The sequence below is a fragment of the Cuculus canorus genome, chromosome 8, assembly GCF_017976375.1.
Source record: "Cuculus canorus isolate bCucCan1 chromosome 8, bCucCan1.pri, whole genome shotgun sequence".
NCBI lineage: Eukaryota > Metazoa > Chordata > Aves > Cuculiformes > Cuculidae > Cuculus > Cuculus canorus.
The window spans coordinates 6,881,768-6,899,917 of record NC_071408.1 but is presented as its reverse complement, the minus strand read 5'-3'; the positions used below and the strand labels follow the sequence as shown (position 1 = coordinate 6,899,917).

The 18,150-nt window shown below is 39.6% G+C and overlaps 1 protein-coding gene across 10 annotated transcripts in view; it reads right to left on the bottom strand.

Moving 5' to 3' along the window:
* DNM3 (dynamin 3) overlaps positions 1–18,150 on the bottom strand; it is a 180,348-nt gene that overhangs the window by 127,039 nt on the left and 35,159 nt on the right. For 7 of the 10 annotated variants that reach the window (XR_008450894.1, XM_054072462.1, XM_054072457.1 and 4 more), the window contains exons 8-14: positions 17,773–17,908; positions 16,328–16,395; positions 14,906–15,044; positions 13,046–13,132; positions 9,169–9,239; positions 5,033–5,081; positions 3,351–3,380 (exon numbers count right to left, since the gene is read on the bottom strand). Coding sequence is in view for 9 of the 10 variants with exons in the window: in XM_054072462.1 (XP_053928437.1) it covers positions 3,351–3,380; positions 5,033–5,081; positions 9,169–9,239; positions 13,046–13,132; positions 14,906–15,044; positions 16,328–16,395; positions 17,773–17,908 (580 nt within the window). In the remaining variant the exon portion in view is untranslated. Of the gene's footprint in view, positions 1–2,117; positions 2,136–3,350; positions 3,381–5,032; positions 5,082–9,168; positions 9,240–13,045; positions 13,133–14,905; positions 15,045–16,327; positions 16,396–17,772; positions 17,909–18,150 lie in introns of all 10 variants that reach the window. The other 3 variants (XM_054072461.1, XM_054072463.1, XM_054072459.1) reach the window with 2 other exon arrangements.

Below are 18,150 nucleotides of genomic sequence, written 5' to 3'. Positions count from 1 at the left end.
ACGTTGTATAGCACTTCAGCTTGAAAAATTAAAGAAAATTATTATTTTCATTAGCTCCTTTTTCTGGCTGGTTCAGATTTAAGAGATCCATTTCAATATTGTCTGTCATATTTCTAAATGTCACTCTGTGCAAACCAGATATTAGTGACATGAGTTATGAACTTTAGGAAGGTGAAAAACATGGGCACTGCCAGAAGCTAGTGAAGACAATATTCTGACCGGCAGTTGGACTCCACGTACAGGATGAATAAGAGATGACACAGTTCCTTCCTTCGGGGTCCAGATAGCTAATCTGGGTATCTGAAAAATGAAACTTGGAGGGTACGAATGCACGTGAACAAGCCAGAAGGAAGTCGTTTTCTGATAGTTCAACTGTACAAAACCCAAATTATATCTGTTGTTCTTATTCTTCATCACTTCACGGAACAGGAAAGCAGGATTTGATACAATAAGTACATTTTATGTATTGCTGCATGACTTATTCATTCCATTAAATCAAACAAGTTATTTGTAAAAGAAATACATTAGAGAATCAAAGTATTCAATTTCTTTAAAAGAAGTATTTGAAATATGATTTCAAGATAAGTGAAATTCGCTGGACAGACAGAAATGCAAGTGGGAAAATGCAAAGTGCAAGTACTACTTCCGCAACAATACAAGCAGCTGCATTTGTTGAGTTAACATAACTCTGTTAAAATTATGTTATGTAATTCCATTGAAATAATTCTGAATGCATAACACAGCTCTCAGTACTGCCCTATCTTTTCATCATACTGATAACAGCATGTGTTGCCAAATAGTAAGCTCACTGAGAGAAACTGCAAAAACTACTCTTAAGTCATCCTTACAAGTTGGTTCTTTAGGTTCAAATAAGAAGATTCTCATATTAAAGAGGCTAAAAAAGAACAAGAGATTACAGGGGAAACCTAACACAGTATTTCACTGTAAGTTGCCAAATGTTAGAACATAAATTAACCAGATCTGTTCTGATACTGAACATAGACAAGATCTTGTGACATTGCTTCCCCAAAATCCACAGCACAACTTATCACACAACTTAAATTATGACAATGGCTTAAGTCCTGAACATGTTTATTTTAAAGAAACATTTAGTCTTTACTGAAGCAAAGCACTCATAAGTGAAAAACTTAAATATGCTTCCAAATGTAGTTAAACAAAGACTGAGGTGATTAAGTCAATCATGGAGGAATGTTAACTTAAAAAATAAGTACAGTTAAAGACCATTTAGAACAGCAATCCCTCTCTAGTCTTGATAAGATGAAAATTCAACAGTAACGTGTCTTATTCAAGGATATTTCAAAATTTAGCATCATTTGGTTGGACGTGGGCACCACCTCTTTTACAGAAACACCAGTATTTCTTAATAGAACAGCCTTATTGTGATTTTTTAAGACCACCTCACTGACCATGGCACAATTTTCCATTTCCATCTACTTGCTTAAAAAAATTCTGTAAACATTTTCTTTTCTAGGTCATGCAAGGTAACAAGATTTAAATATATTTGAAGAAAAGCAACAACAAAGTATGCTACAAAGCAGGATTAAGGGAAAAAAAGGAGTTACTAGGAAAAAGTTACTTAGCACAATAGCTCAGGCCAAGGATGGGGTTTGAATGCTACTTGTGACCAGAACAAGGTCAATCAGATCGCTGGCCTAACACTTTAAAACAGGCAGGTCAAACAAATGCTTGAAATCCAAACCTCCATATCACTTCAACAGTGACTGGACTCTCATAGTTCTGATTAAGCCTCTCTCCAACTACAGGGGCTACTTGAAGAACAGCAGCAGATTTTGCTGTAGAATTAAAACGCAAAATTGAATTTCATATTAATTATATTTAAACCTCTATAATTTGAGTATCTTGCGTTCTCACAGGTAGAGCATCAATTGGGCATATGGAGCAATGACACTTTCATCTTAAAAGGTTTATCATGAAGGGGAACTTTAAACACTAAATTTTAGTCACCAAAACAAATCTTAACACACAAAATACACAGTTAAGAGTGGGTGAGCTTTGAAGAACCAGATCTTGCTAGTGCGCTGTGTAAAACCAAGCATTACACTGATTATTTCAAGCAAATTAGAAGACAGACTAACCTGTGGCTTAAAAAGAAACTTTGTGGAGTCAGGTCAAAACCTCAGGCGGTAGCAAAGAAAAGACAAACAAAAAAGGCCAAAGATTAAGCGTGAGAGGATAAATTAGTAGTAGAGGGGAAAAGGAGCAAAAAACATGTTAAGAGGAATCGGCATTGTACTTTTTCCAAAAATGCTATATTGCTGCGCTTATCTTACTTCCAAGATATACAGACATTGTTAACAGTTATTTGCATCATTCCAGTTCAAAGCAAGCTACAAAAAAGAAAAGCAATGGATTGCAAATGAGTATCCTATTTGGGGAAAACCTAATGATCATGATCTCCTGAGAGATTAAATTCATCTGCTGTTCGAATTGGTGCTGCCTAGTCCTTTTTCCTTCACTGACCATTAGTTTAACTTTGCTTGAAATAATAATGAACATAATTTGATGATGTGGCAACAAATTGTAAACATGTATGTTTTCATCATAGATATCACCAAAGAATGCACATGGTACTTTGATTGACTTCTTATACCTAATCATCACTCAATCAAGAGTAATGTGTTATAAAATTAACTGTTGTTTAGGAAATTAATTCTAATTAGTAATATTAAAGGCATTCACATATTTATTTATTCATGAGATAGAAGGGTTAGGAAAGGAGTCTGTCCGTGAGGTATCGATCGTCCTGGTGCTATGAAAAGAATGCTAAAAAGGCTTTAAATATTTCTAAGTCTATAAATAAAACTCACTTTTTTTTTTATCAGAAGTAACTCCTTTGTATAAACAAAATATCAGTAACAGTACCTGTACCCACAAACAGCACGTTCATTTAAGCAATAGCTAATGCTTCCTTTGGATTACCAGAAACTTATTTGCCCGCCTTTCAAAAAGAGGTTTCCTATGAACAGAGGCACTTACAACAGATAAATACTGCTTTCCAGTTATATAACAAAATAAACACGGATTAGTCATTTTAGTTTAATAAACTCAGTAAATTATAAAATGTTAATTTTATTCCAAGTTTTCTATAACATTAAGTTATACTAGGTCATACTTGTAACAGCAGGTCAGTAGCAGTTAAGTGATGAACTGCAATTATACTTTGTTGAGGAAATGTTACAGACAAGACAGTTTAACGTTAAGCAGTTTAGTAGCAAGTATTCAACAAACCAATAAGTTAGAGACAAACTTTGCCCCCTGAGAAGCTAAATGAAAAAGCAACAATAAAGCTTACAGAACTTAGCTCGTACAATTTGCCTTGAAGGCGGTAGATTGGTTCCCTGAAATAGCAAATTGCAAAAATGAAGTTTTATTTCAGAAACATTTTCTCATTCTTTTCAACTCCAAACAATTAGCTTACAAGCATCTGTTCATTATCTTTGAAATAAAAGGTTCAGCAAAGTCCTTTATACCAAAAGTAATGCAGTTTCAACATTTAATTTAAAATGCCAAGCTTCTTCTTCACTTCTTTAGAAAAATAACATTCACTTAATTTAAAAAATCATTTATTTTATTTGTGTATTTTTGAAGAGTCAGATAATTGGTCCATTTCCCTTTTATGGGACACTCCAAAGTGATGGCGGTTGTTGTGTTTGACACATGTTCCGGCACAGCTAGATAAGAAGGAAATCTCTTCTCTGAAAGGAGAAACTAGTCTTTGAAGCCATTTCAGTGTTTAGACCTTTCAACTTTTTTTCATTATAGTCCAAACTATACATTACATCAAAAAAGCCACTCACGCTGGCCAGGTTCTGGGAGATCATCACATCCAAGAACTTAATGGATTATTTTAACTAACATCTGAAAAATAACCAGCAATTTCTTGGTAGGAGGAAGAGGTTGGATTTTATTCCCAAGAAGATGACTAAGTTTTCAAAAAATGCTAGAACTTACATCTACAACAGCAGGAAAAAAAAAGAGACTTTCTGAAATTTCAGGTTTATCACCTGAGGGATCTGAACTCAGTGGTCACATCTGAAAACCCTGATCTTTCACTCTGAGCATTATTTGACCAAAATGCACATGAAAACATTGGGAAGGTGTTCAATTTGGGTATTATTTATACAAAAATTGTCTTATTTTTACTAGCATTTTTAATATCCTTTTCAAGTATGTAATAATTCCATAATATTTTCTTTCTGTTTAAGACTTTGCAAAACCCTCAAAGTGAGCAGAAACCATCAAAGTTGTAGCATTTTAATTATTTTCATCCCATATGAAAAACAGGACTGATCCTGCGAAGAACTGAGCACTCCTGGCCCACACAAAAGTAAAGAAAGAAGCAAAGCTCAGGAGCACTTAGCATCTTGCAGAATCAAACCCATAATCTTACATAATAAAAAGAAACAAACAGCTAATTTCATTAACGAATCTCAGTGAAAATGCTAATTAGACCATCAATCAGATATTTTGTGTTTACTTTGAGAGAGGACTACGGTACACAGTCAACATCTTTGTGAATTCAAATTAAAGTTTTCAGAAGAGGTAAAGGCAAATCTGCTTTTGCTTGCTGAATTGCCCCTGCACCACTATTAAGCTGTGAACACGTAAGAACTAGTAAAACAACTACGATAAAAGCAGACACAAGCAAGTACTCACCAGAGGTTTGGATTCTGAAATTCACAAGTTTGCAGTCAATGACAAAATACATTGATGTGTAACACGAAATATTCAATGCACTAAACAACACGGGAGGGAAGGCACTAATCAGCAGCACAAGCGGTAGCAGAAATATTAAACAATAAATGAAACAATGAAAGTCAGGTGGCTCTAAAAATTCAGTAAAACAATGTGGTGATGGTGACGCATTTTTGTATGTGTTTGAAGCAGAAAAGGTAAGTGATACACTTAAAACAAATAAACACAGCCAAGAAAACCAAACAGCTTGGATTAATTTGCGCATGCCATTATCCATTCTCTGTTAGGTGCCTACCTGATTTCCCACTGCACTTTTGTTAACCTGACTGCTTCTTTGTTGGGCACTAAGAAAAGCAGAGGAAGAGAGTTATACTGAAGAAACTTAAACTAGACCAGTTCCCAAGGAATAGATTTTAGCAGTAATAGTTACTTTCGATTCCAGCACAGAAAGCTAAAGCAACAAAGAAATACAGCAAAATCATTGCATATATGTGCCTATCTCAACTACTTTTTCTTGCAGTACAGGAATGCCTGCTTATATTTGCCTGCATGGGACAGAAAGAATATGCACAGCAGACAGTTCCTACTAGCCATCTCCTTTGTAACAACATCCTACTTGGATTGGTAGACGTTACTAACAGCACAGAGAAATTATGGCTCATGTGGGTCACTTTGGAAACACTAGCCTCTAAAAATATTCAGAGGAGACAAAAAGCAAGCCACTTCTGTTATGTAGCACAGCACAACAAAATCGACCCCTGCTGGAGGTTCCTTAACAGCTTTGTCCCGACAGTTTGTTTTGGATATTATTCTAATATTTATATGCACTTTGAGGGTGTAAACATAACCAACGGATGAAGCCATCACAAAGCTGGTTCAAAAAGCTGGAAACTTAAAAGAATAAACCACATTTGAAATTAAAACTTATTTAAAATATTTTGCTTGGTTCTTGAACTCCGGTAATCCCAGTTTCTGAAACGAATCACACTCCTGTCCCAAAAAGTTGCCATCAATTCTAAAAGCATTTGTATTATGTGGGGGTTTGAAAGTGTTAGGCCACAAAATTAAAATATTTCTGGAAAGAGGAAAAACGTGCCCAACCAGCAGCCTCTAGCTACTTCACTACCAGAGCAGTCATTGGTGACACCAAGTTTTGGATTAGATTTTACCATCTGGGCAGGCACTGATTAGCTGGAGAAAGAAGCATATAGATTAGATCAGCTACAAACACAGCTCTGAAAGAGTCAGAAAGAAAGGAGTGCTTGGATCAGAGTGTACAGGTGAATCCTGCAGCTGGTTTGCTCCCAAGTATTGCTGAAGCACCAAACTCAGCCCAATTCAGATCCTGCCTGTGAGATCATACTGTACCAAATCAGCAGTCCACATGCTGTCGGGGAGAAGATCCGTAAGGATGTTTATTCCATGTGCCTATTTACTAGGCTTAGCGCTCAACCATCCAGATCCTTTTGATCTGTGACAAGTGATGTCCCCTCAGGGACATCAGTAAAAACAGTAAAAATGCTGTTTAATATTTTCATCAATGATATGGACGGCAAGATTGAGTGCATCCTCAGCAAGTTTGCAGATGACACCTAGCTGAGTGGTGCAGTTGAAACACAAGAAGGATGGGATGTCATCTAGAGGAACCTGGACAGACTGGAGAAGTGGGCCTGTGTGAACCTCATGAGGTTCAACAAGGCCAAGTGCAAGGTCCTATATGGGTCAGGGCAATATGCATCTTTAATACAGGATGGGGGATGATGTGATTGAGAGCAGCCCAGCAGAGAAGGACTTGGAGGTGCTGGTCGATGAGAAGCTCGACATGAGCTGGGAATGTGAGCTCGTAGCCCGGAAGGCCAACGTGTCCTGGGCTGCATCAAAAGAAGCGTGGCCAGCAGGGCGAGGGAGGGGATTCTGCCCCTCTATTCCTCTCTTGTGAGACCTCATCTGGAATACTGTGTCCAGTTCTGGAATCCTCAACATAGGAAGGATACGGAGCTGTTGGAACGGGTCCAAAGGAGGACTACGAAGATGATCAGAGGACTGGAGCACCTCCCGTATGAGGACAGGCTGAGAGGGTTGGGGTTGTTCAGACTGGAGAAGAGGAGGTTCCAGAAAGACTTTATAGCAGCCTTCCAGTACCCAAAGAGGGCCTATAAGAAGGATGGGGAGAGACTTTTTACAAGGACATGTAGTGATATGACTAGGGGGAATGGCTATAAATTGGAAAGGGGAAGATTTAGATAAGACATTAGGAAGAAGTTCTTCATGGTGAGGGTGGTGAGGCACTGGCCCAGGTTGCCCAGGGAAGTTGTTGATGCCACATCCCTGGAGGTGTTCAAGGCCAGGTTGGATGGGGCTTTGAGCAGCCTGGTGTGGTGGGAGGTGTTCCTGCTCATGGCAGGGGTGTTGGAACTAGATGGGCTTTAAGGTCAATTCCAACTCAAACCATTTTATGATTCTATGACCAAATAACACTGCACGTCTCTGGTACTTTGGTTGCATAAGCTTTGGTGCATAAATAATGATTAAATAACATGCACACAGAAAACACAGCACTAACCCCTCACTAATTTTGATCTGCTGTTTGAGAAACACATTAGATGGCTTTAGGAAACCTAATTGCAATTCTTTTGGTTTGGGTGTGGATTTTTGTTTCTGTGGTTTTTCTTCTTTAAATTTTATTTTATGGCCTTAGGAAGGCTAATTACACCACGAACATCATACTAAGAAACCTACGCCATTTAGAAATATGCCACCCAAAAATAATTTCATTTTTGAGTTCTATCGCAACTGCTATAACAATAATACAACTATAAATTAAAATATTTTACATTTAAAATTGCTCTCAGTTAAGTTTTCTCTTCCAGTTGAGCACAAGTCAAAGATGCTTCCTTTCCCACAGAATCACTTGCTTAAATTTATCAGTGAACTTAAAGGAGCCATTTGTTACCTGCTTATGCCTCATACAAAGCAGCTGGGATTTCTAGATCTCAACTGTCAAAAGAGGGAGTAATTTTCCAAAGAAAATGAACTCAGGCATTGCAACTCCTTGGAAAAGACACAGCAGCGTGCACCATTCCATCCACGGTCCCAGCAACAGCATCCGTGAGGGGTATTTTCCCAGGGGAGACAGACAACGAAACAACTCCAAGATATACCTGGCACTCCTGAATCCGAGACTATAAAATGTAGAAGGTTCCGACTTGACACAAAGCAGTCTTTTCAGAGGAGGAGAAGCAAGTATTGGAACCGGCTGCATAGAGAGGTTGGAGAAACTCTGGTTTTGGAAGTTTTCCAGATCTGATCAGACAAAGCCCTGAGTAACCTGGGCTGAACTCAGCATTGACCCTCATCTGAGTAGGAGGTTGGACTATGTGACTTCCCGAGGTCACATCACACACTATGAATATATATGGAGTGTTTTTAGCAGGCTTTTTCCTGTCAGAAAAGGATGGAGAGAAGTAAATAGCAGGCAGGTTGTTATCTTGACCTCTAGAAGGCCAGCTACCATTCCTACAACATCCTGTCATTTGTCAAGAGAACTGAGAAAGATCTCTAGGACCTGCAAACAACCCCAGAGAAAGTTGTTCAAACCAAACAAGTAAATAGTTCCTGGCTTTGCCTTCTCCCTTCCCAGCTTACTGAACTCCAAGTCTTAAACCTTCAAGGCATACTACCAAAGATGCAGACCTTCCTTCATGGCGCTAACTTGAATAGGCCATAGTATAATACATACTGTGGTGCCAAACTTTGTTGCCAGCATCCCACATGGATGAAACCTGTTGTAATTCCAAAAACTGTTAGAGCAATTACAGCCTAAATATGACTGAAGGAATATTTATTCTTCAGAGTGAAGACATCTTTAATGTTTTTACTGGTGTCAAAATGCTGGTATGAAGTCCCTGAGGCACAAAATTGCTGGAAACTGAGGGAGAACATTCTGGAGAATATTCTCACAGCCTTTTCAATTAAGCGAGGAGAACGTCAAACCAGGCCCTGCAGGGCATTCTGCTACTACTATTCTTTACAGTCAAACAGCAGTCACACTTCTAATTCAGTGACATCCATTACTCTGAGCAAAACTGTTTCACATGGAATCACAGCTCCCAAAAGATGCATTCCCAACAATGTGGAAGGACCACCAATATTATACATTTCTGTGGTCCTAAAATGAATACAGTGGTGGCATCTGCTTGCTAAAGCTGCTTCCCAAGATGCACATGATTCCAGACCAAAACATAAGCTTCAGCTTCAGTGAAACCAGGCCTGTACATTGCAGAGCGTTCAGTATTGCGTACACTTAGCAAGAGCATGCCTCTACATGTTTAGGACTTGAGAGATTGCATCTTCACTGTCACACTTCAATGTGTTCTGCATTAAGAAACCTAAACTGGCAGTGTTCTTATAACAAAGTCTGTATATACATACTTTGCAAAGCCAATGAAGTCTTCGTGGTTGGTGTTGATGTAAGAAACTTGGATATCAATGAGCAGCAGCACCTATTAGGGGAGACAGGAGAGCAAAAAAAAAAAAGGTTGGGTACGGTTGAGAGAGAGATTGAGGGAAAGGATGGCAAAACAGAACAGAACTTGTGAGTTTCCTGCAGTACTGAATATTCCTTTCATAATCATTCAAGCCAAAAGCAACAATATTTTCTAAATCCCACCACTTCTGTTCATGTGCTTGTTTAATAAGTTAGACTACGGAAGAGGTATTCCCTATTCCTATTTTTTTTTGCCTGACAGACCTCATTTTTTACTATCTTGGCAATTGTCCACTTTATTAAGATCAACCATACAGAGCCAGAAAGCATTTAATAATGTATAACGTAGATTCCAGCTCTACATTTTGCAAGTTAAGCAAAATTCTGTCTATTTGGAGTGTTCCTGCCAAGTCAGCAAGGAATCCAAGCCTTAAACTTAAAATCAGAGCACCTAAATTTTCTTTAGGTACTGCACAAAAAAGTGATAGGGAAGCTAAACCCGTCTTAGAAAACGTACAGTTGAGATACTAGATGGCCATTCTGGTGCACGCATCTGGCTTGAGAGGTACGTTAGTCAATGAAATAACAGAATGAATGGTTTCTGTACATATCACTTGCCAGGCCTTCAATAGTCCAGAGACAGAATTTCATTCAAACTTGATAATATAACTTCGCAAAGAACTTACTAAGATATTGGAAAAGGCTCACTCCTACTCTTGAACAGCTTCCCTAACATGCACAAAACTGCGCCTTGCCCCCATCTTTTCAGATTTCCACTTGACAGCAGAGAGCAAGGCAAAAAATCTATTGCTTCCAAATGGTAGCATTTACTCTCCTTGAAGTGTACAGTTTTTTCTATACAGCTCCTCAAACGCAATATCACTGCCGAATTCTTCATTTCCAGAAGATATTGAGGAAGATATATATCACTTGGAGCAAAAGATAATGGAGATTTGGGTCTAGCTCTTACCTCTGAAAACATCCTCAGTAATGTTCTGATTTATTAACGATAACTGCTAACACCATAAATAATGATGTGAATATGTGACAATAATCTTTTTGACCAACTCTTGGCATTTACAGAACACTGGCATTTTGTTCTTTGTTCTGGGAAACTGCCAGGTAGGTACACACAATGAAGAACACAATAATAAGAATAAAAGACAACTACTCTGAGTAAACCGTATCTTTCGATTTTTTAAATAACCAAGCGTGCCAATTAGAATTTGCTGTAAGAATAAACCCAGCAAATACAATATTTAAAAATTATTTCTGAGACTACAATCACAACACAGGTTAAAGGAAAAGCCAGACATGCTGCACAGCTCCCTAGCTCACACAGGGACAGGACTAGAGAGCTGTGAGTTCTGTTGTCACACTCTGTGCACTCTCCAGACAGTAATTCCTATTTCCATGTCCAGCAGATTTTCTCACATATAATCCAAGCTATGAAGTTTCCTGGATTTGGAATGCTTAGCTGGGTGATGAACGTTCTGAAGTTTCTCTGAAATAGTTTTGGGTCTTTTTTTAAAACTTCGAGGAAAGCAACGGTCAGAAAAGCTGTTCATCCATGAATCTGGAATGGTACTGCTTAACAAATACTTGAAATTATGAGTTTAATATGCCACAACCTAAAATTATCAACTTGATAGCAGTCCCTGCCTTTCAGAACAGTAATAGGAGGAATCTTTTTCTTGCTCATTTTAGAATCCAAAGGAGAAATTTATTATTTTTCAGATCTGAGATGCTGCCTTTCAAAGTACACAGTAGTCCTGAGGGGTCAGTTCCAGTGGTTCTGCACTATACACCTCAGCAAGCCTGTCAACATGGCCAAAGGCAGTTGGGGCCAAGTTCCTTGGCTGAGCCTACATGCCAACGCCATATTTCAGCAACACAGAACTTGAGCAGCAGCTCTTGCCAGAGCTCAGACATCCACTCCATGGCCTATTGGCTTGTCAACCCCACAAGAGCCCCAGCACAATTGCTTGTGGGCCTCACTGTAATTAGAACATAGGATTGGTATGTTAAAAAAACAAAACAAAACCCAAGCTGGGAACAAAGTAAAAAAAAGGCTGGGTATTTTTGTGTGCATTTGTTTAATTGTTAATCTATTTCCACAAACAGCTGTAGGGGCACAGCTAAGACGGCACTCCATGGCACAGGAACAAACTGACACTATTTTAAGCCACCAATCCTAACCTTGAAAGACCAGAGTAGGATGTTCTGTAACAATTCCAGTTTTATCTCCTAAAGCTCGATGGTAGAGGAGGAAGGCACTGAAACTCCAAAGTCTGAGCACCATTTTCAGGTCACACACTTCTGTCTCCAGATGTTGGGGGAATCCTCCCATGGAGTCGTTCCTCTCACTTCCCCAGGGACTCTTCACGCTAATGCTGATCTTCTGCAGCTGGTCTCCTGGCTCCACACCCTCCCTGTCACCCAATCTCACAGCAGCAGCACCAGAGCATCAGAGCACCAGAGCAGCACCTGAGCAACCCGGCAGCACTTCCACTTCCACTTAATGATTAAGTAGTCCATGTCATAAGCTGTGGCTGCGAGGGGTTCCTCTGAAGCACATATCACTGCTGTACATGCCATGATGGCAACAGAGCACCTACAGCAATGCACCGCACTGGTTGCCCTTCGTCCTGTCAGAGGAAACAGATCAGCTACAAAAGAAGAGTGGTCAACAGCTCAATATCCTGATGGAGATCACTGACAAAGTGGTGTCCCTCAGGGGACCATACTGGTACCAGTGTTCTTTAACATCTTTAATGACAACAGGGATCAAATGCTCCTTCTTGGCAAGTCTGCAGACAACACCAAACCGAGTGGTACAGCTGACATGTCCAAGGGACAGGATGTCATCCAGAGGGACCTAGACAAGCTTGAGAAGCCGGCCTGTGTGAACTTCATGAGGTTCAACAAGGCCAAGTGCAAGGAGCAATCCCTAGTTTCATTACAGACTGGGAGATGAAGGGATTGAAAGCAGCCCAGAGGAGAAGGATTTGGAGGTACTGGTGGGTGAGAAACTGGTCTTCAGCAGGCAATGTGCACTCACAGCCCACAGGTCCAACTGTATCCCTGGTTGCACAAAAGGAAACATGGCCAGCAGGTTGAGGGAGGTGATTCTGCCCCTTTACTCCACTCTGGTGAAACCCTGCTTGGAGCCTTGCATCCAGACCTGGAGCACTCAACACAGGAAGGACATGGGCCTGTTGGAACGAGTCTAGAGGAGGCCACATGGATGATCCAAGGACTGGAACACCTCTCCAATGAGGAAAGGCTGAGAGAGTTGGGGCTGTTCAGTCTGGAGAAGTCTCCAGGGAGATGTGGGTTTCAGTACTTAAATCGGCCTACAAGAATGATAGGAAAAACTTCTTAGCAGGGCCTGTTGTGGTAGGACAAGGGGTAATGGTTTTAAACTAAAAGAGGGGAGATTCAGAGTAGATACAATGCAGAATTTTTTTATGATGAGTGGTGAGGCACTGGCACAGGCTGCCCAGGGAGATGGTGGCTGCCCCATCCCTGGAAATATTCAAGGTCAGCTTGGATGGATGGGTCTCTAAGCAACCTGATCGAGTTGACAATGTCCCTGCTCATTGCAGGGGGGTTGGACTGGATGACCTGTAAATGTCCCTTCCAACCCAAGCTATTCTGTGATTGGCTCTATGATTCGCAGAACAATTTCTCTCCCCTTCTAAAAGCCTGCTGGAAAAAAAAATTTAAAAAAATCTTTCATTGTCTTCCTGTACTTTGTAGACAAGAACTTTCCTCCTCTGTACAACTCTGCAAACTGTTAGACCTCCTATTTATTCTCACCTGATCCTTGGTCTTCTCTTCTCTTTCACGGATGTATCCAGCAACAATTCTTTCTGTTTCCTCACACAACCTGGGATACGTTGCCAACTGAAAAGCAGAATTAACAGAAATTCAAACCTGCAAGATGGCTTCAGTAGAATACAAACAGAGGAGTCTCCAGCTTTCCTCTCTGGAGGGAAAAAGTTAGTATAAATGCTTGGGCTAAAAGCTAATTACATTACAAATGAAGCCTTGCTTGGTATTAACGGTCATTTCCCAGAGAAACTGGAGAGACCTAACCCTTGGACTGTTCTGTGCTTTGCCTCATGGAATACTGAGGAAAAACACTTTGGACATGTGAACCACAGTTTATCAGCCTTGGGGTGAGGTTTCTCCATGCCTTTCTTCTCTTGTGCCCAATTCCACAGTGTCTCTTTAAATAATTTACAAGTTTCTTGTTCTTTGAAGGCTCCACCTTGTGGCAACATTGTTACATCTCAACGACAATACTTTAAAATGTGAACAGCAAAGCACAACACTGTGTTTGGCCAATAGCACTGAGAAACTAATCTGCACAATTAATTCCCATACACATCTCCCAAACTCTGACAGAAGTGGAAAAAACTAGAAATCCCACTTAAAATACTGCAGTGAATCCACTTCTCTATGATCTTTGCCAAAGACTGTGATCCATTCCTGTACTGAGAAATAGCTCCCTTACCTGCTCATCGGTACAAAAAACAAAGTGCTATAAAAAGGAGTGCAAAGAACAACAGGCTATTTCTCAACAACTTCAGCACATCTGTGCTCACATGCCAGAACTATTCCTGTATTTATTACCCTTTGCTCTGTGCTCTGAGATGGTGGGTGAGACACATGAACAGCAGAGAAAAGATAACTGAAAGTCAGCAAACGCCAGTTGTCAGTGCTCTGGACAAGTGAGTCACAGAAAGCTGACAACCCTCCTACGAAAGCCAAAGGTGTGAGAAAAAAGTGTTTCATATTACTCTATCTGACATGCTTCCTTAGTCACAGTTGGGGGCTAGGAAGTTTGAGGTTTCATTCTAAGAGCATACACCAACACAAGCATACACTTCAGGAAAACCATCCCTAAATAGTCACAAAACTGCTATGTTTAGTTTCGATGAACCTATTTCTTAACTTACTATGCTTGCAGGACCTTGAGATAAAAGTTTAATTGACGCACACAATTTTCACATAAGAAATTTCTTTCCCACTAAATGCTGAACATTTCTGTGCAGCAAGCTGATTTGTCAAGACTAATGCAAAGATGTCCAAATACAAGGGAGACGAAATCTTCCTAGCTTTCCGCTTTTGACTTCCTGGCAGCTGAGGATCAGACATTATGGGGCTGTGTACCAAAAAAGTGCAGGTGAAGCTGTAGATCACAAAGAAGCGTGGTGCTACTTTCAGTATAGAAAGGGCATTTTTCTTCCCTTGATAGACATCTGTGAATATATTTGAGGCCTTAGCTTTAGAGAGGTTTGATTGTTTCTTCCTCTTATTAGCATTGGAAAAGAAAACTTTAAAATACAGGGTTTTTTTCCTGATCTACACATCCACAGGTTGGCTGCCTATGTTCCATTTTCAGTACCAATGGGAACATGGTTTTAAAGAGGAAACTGGGGCAATTCTTGACTCAACAAAACTCCACTCATGAGGTGTATATATTCAAGACACGGGAATACAAAAAATGAACACTTTCAGCATTACATTTTTTTGAGTTTTGCAGAAATTGTAATTACCTCACAGACTCTTACTCTGTACAGCAACTAGATCAGGAATCTCTTCTAATACCTCAAATGTAACACAGGCTTTGTATTATCATTACTGTACACTTATGTTACCACAACAAGTTACCTTTTTAGTGCACTTCTTGACAGTGTTGATTAACTCTTGCATCACCAGATCCACGCTTTTTAAGCAAGGTCCTTTCAGCTTGACTATCTGTTTTTTAACAATGGCTTCAAAAGCCATATCTGGGGTAAACAAACCTGTTCTGTGGAGATAAAAGAATATGTTAGACAGTAAAATAAACATCGTGCAAGGGATTTTTTTTCTACGGAATCAATCATATCATCATTTTCAGAAGCTTACAGCCGAGTAATAACAGACCATAACACGAACAGCCTTCCCCAGAACTATATTTGCTCCTTTCTCTTTAGAAAACAATGCACCACTGTGAGTAGGAATAGAAGCAGAACATTTCCTATCCCTTGAAGATGACTATGAGAACTCTAAAGAGCACAGATATAATGCAGTAAAGTCTCTCAGCAGTGCATCAAATCTTAGATAAGGATGAATGGCATCCTCCAACCTCAGCCCTTTATCTTAGCCTAAAATACTGGTTCCGACACTTTTGGAAAAATTGGGGTAGTGTATTTCATGTTACTTCCTCTGACACAATACACTATTAAAATAAGGTAGACATGGGCTACAAATGTTGTACATAACATTCTCAGGTCATCATCTGCTGGTGCAAAGTGTTCTATTGCTTCAAGGTTTCAGGGCTGAGAGCTCACCAAGTCACCTTGATAACATTACTGCACAAGTAATACAAAGAACATTTTTCAAAACACTAAGAACAACAAAGCTTGTGAGAAAAGCTTTCAAAAGATACTATGTACAAGTGGGTAGGAGGAGACAAAAATACAACAACTCCCTAAAAATACAAAAGAACTTAAGTCTTCTGGAACCTCTTCTACTGTCAAAAGTAGTTATGGGGATGCATCTCAAGGTTTCCATCCAAAACAGACTGATTATTCCAAAGTGAGATAATTAGGCCATTCCAAGTCAAATACCTACTTTTCCCAAACCTAATAACACACCACAGACATATCCACAAAGTGAAACCTCAGTCAACTCACTCATAAATCAGTCATTTCAAGAAACAGTTGAGAATAACGGGAAGTAAGCAAGTGCAAGGAGCATTCTGCAGCAAGAGATGAAAGGGGTTTTCCATATCAAGACACAGGTTGTCCCTCTAAAACTTAGGACTTTCAGGAATACAGTTTCCACGGGACTGCAGACACTACAGAGAAAATTGATATCTTTTTTTCTGATAAAATAATTTTCCAGGATTTCCAGGCAAACTAAACCTGTTTGGGTAAACCAGCTGCTTAGCCAAAACCAGCTACCTGAAAAACAGAAGTGTAAAGGAGCGGAAGGAAAAAAGCCAGCTGCTGGGAACAGTACATTAGTAATAGTTTACCGCTCAACAGTCAGTGCGTCCACAGGTTTAAGCCTTTATATGTGACTGGGCCTGAAAACAGGAGCACTTGCCTGATACCATGGATGTTCTTGATTGCATAACTTATTTCTCTCCGCAGTTCCTTCTCATTGAATTCCATCTAGAGGAACAGAAGCAGATAAGATCTTATTAGGGGAAGTTCTTAAATAAGACAGAAAACATTACCTGTCCCGTTACCTTCGTAGTTATAACTATGAGACGGGTAGGTTTAACTGGTGAAAGAGTAGTTCCTACTTACAAAGCACAAGTATTTTAAAACATTCTAACACTAAGGCTTCATGCAACAATAAGGATTCTTGGAAATTACGGACCCTTCCATTCCAGATATACCAACAGCTGGAATGATTTTGCAGAACATCCCAAAAGAGACGTGAGTTGATCAAGTAAAGCTAGAAACGGCAAACGGAAAGATGCAACTCTTTTCTTTTCAAGCCTGGTTTCCCAAAGTGGTGCAACTTCTGTGAATAAGTTCTGCTTATCCTCCCCTTTCAATCCTACTGTTTTTCAACCAAATTTAAGAGAGGAGTGGGTCTCTGTTATGAAGTCGTAAAGCTTTTCTTTCAGTTTCTTGAAAGCCAGATGGCTGGAAGAGAAGTTAGTGTCATCTCAAACAAACGCATCATTATCTACGCCCAACTGTTCTCTGTTCTGTTGGACTGCCTGTCCACCTACCATATTTAAATCTTGTAACCAGCCACAACCCTGTCTGATTCTTATCCAACTGGATGTGAGGGGATATCAAGGTAATTGAACATAAAACAGGTGGAAAGGAAGTTTAGGGAAAGTATGAAGGAACAGGAACTAGAGATACAGTACGGTTCAAGGTGAGGAGACCCTTAAATCACTGCAGTGAAAGAAAAAACCTCAAGGAATACATAACACAAATTCACAGGAAGCCAGATTTCACAAGTTCATACCCCACGGAACTTCCATCCATTGTTACCCAAAGGATGGGTAAGCAAGAAATGTATCAAGAGGAGAAACGTTATCTCAAAACACTAAATTTTCTTCTGTTCCACCTCCCACTATGAAAAGACCAGACTGAGAGCTGGTTTTGGTTTAATATTGTGAATACAGGAAGTAGGAAACACAGAAAATTGCTATTTTCCACAGCTCTAATTTTAATAGGTACTAGCTACTTCAACACAACAACTGAAATTTACCAGCTGCAGTTGTTTCCCTGCCCCACCCAATCAGAAGGAAGAGGCCATTTGTGATAAAACAATAAAAAGGCATGAAAAATAGCAACAACTCGGACTATAATTGCATTCTAATTATTATATTTCAGAATTTTAGCATATCTCAGCATCCCAAACTAGAAATGAAGTCTAATGTCTCAATTATCACTTCATATAATTTCTCCCCAGTTAAGAGCATGTTCTTCCAATCACATTTTATCCTGGCTCTACTACTATCAATGTGAACGTTAAGGATATATAAATAAAACACAAAGCATGCCAGTAAGATGGATAAATACCTTCACTAGTTCAAAAGGAAAACGTTCATGGAAAATACGATTGATTTTGGCACCTCCTGAGAGCTCTAGGGTGTCAACTTGGTCTCCCGATCCTTCAATTCTTTTTTCAAAGTCCACTGAGAACTGCTGCACCATCCTAAATTTCATAGGGGTGAGGGGAAAAAAAATCCACACACAACCATTTAAGCATGCCAGTTGCCAACTCTTACTTCAGTCCTACTTCAGCACTACTAGTGCCCTATTAAACTGCTGCCCTATTAAATTCCCATATAGGAACTGACAATAGTATCTGTATCAACAATTCATTTAGCCAAGTCGCCAATCCATAAAATCTATACCCACACATACACACTCCTATACCCATTTCATCCCACAGGA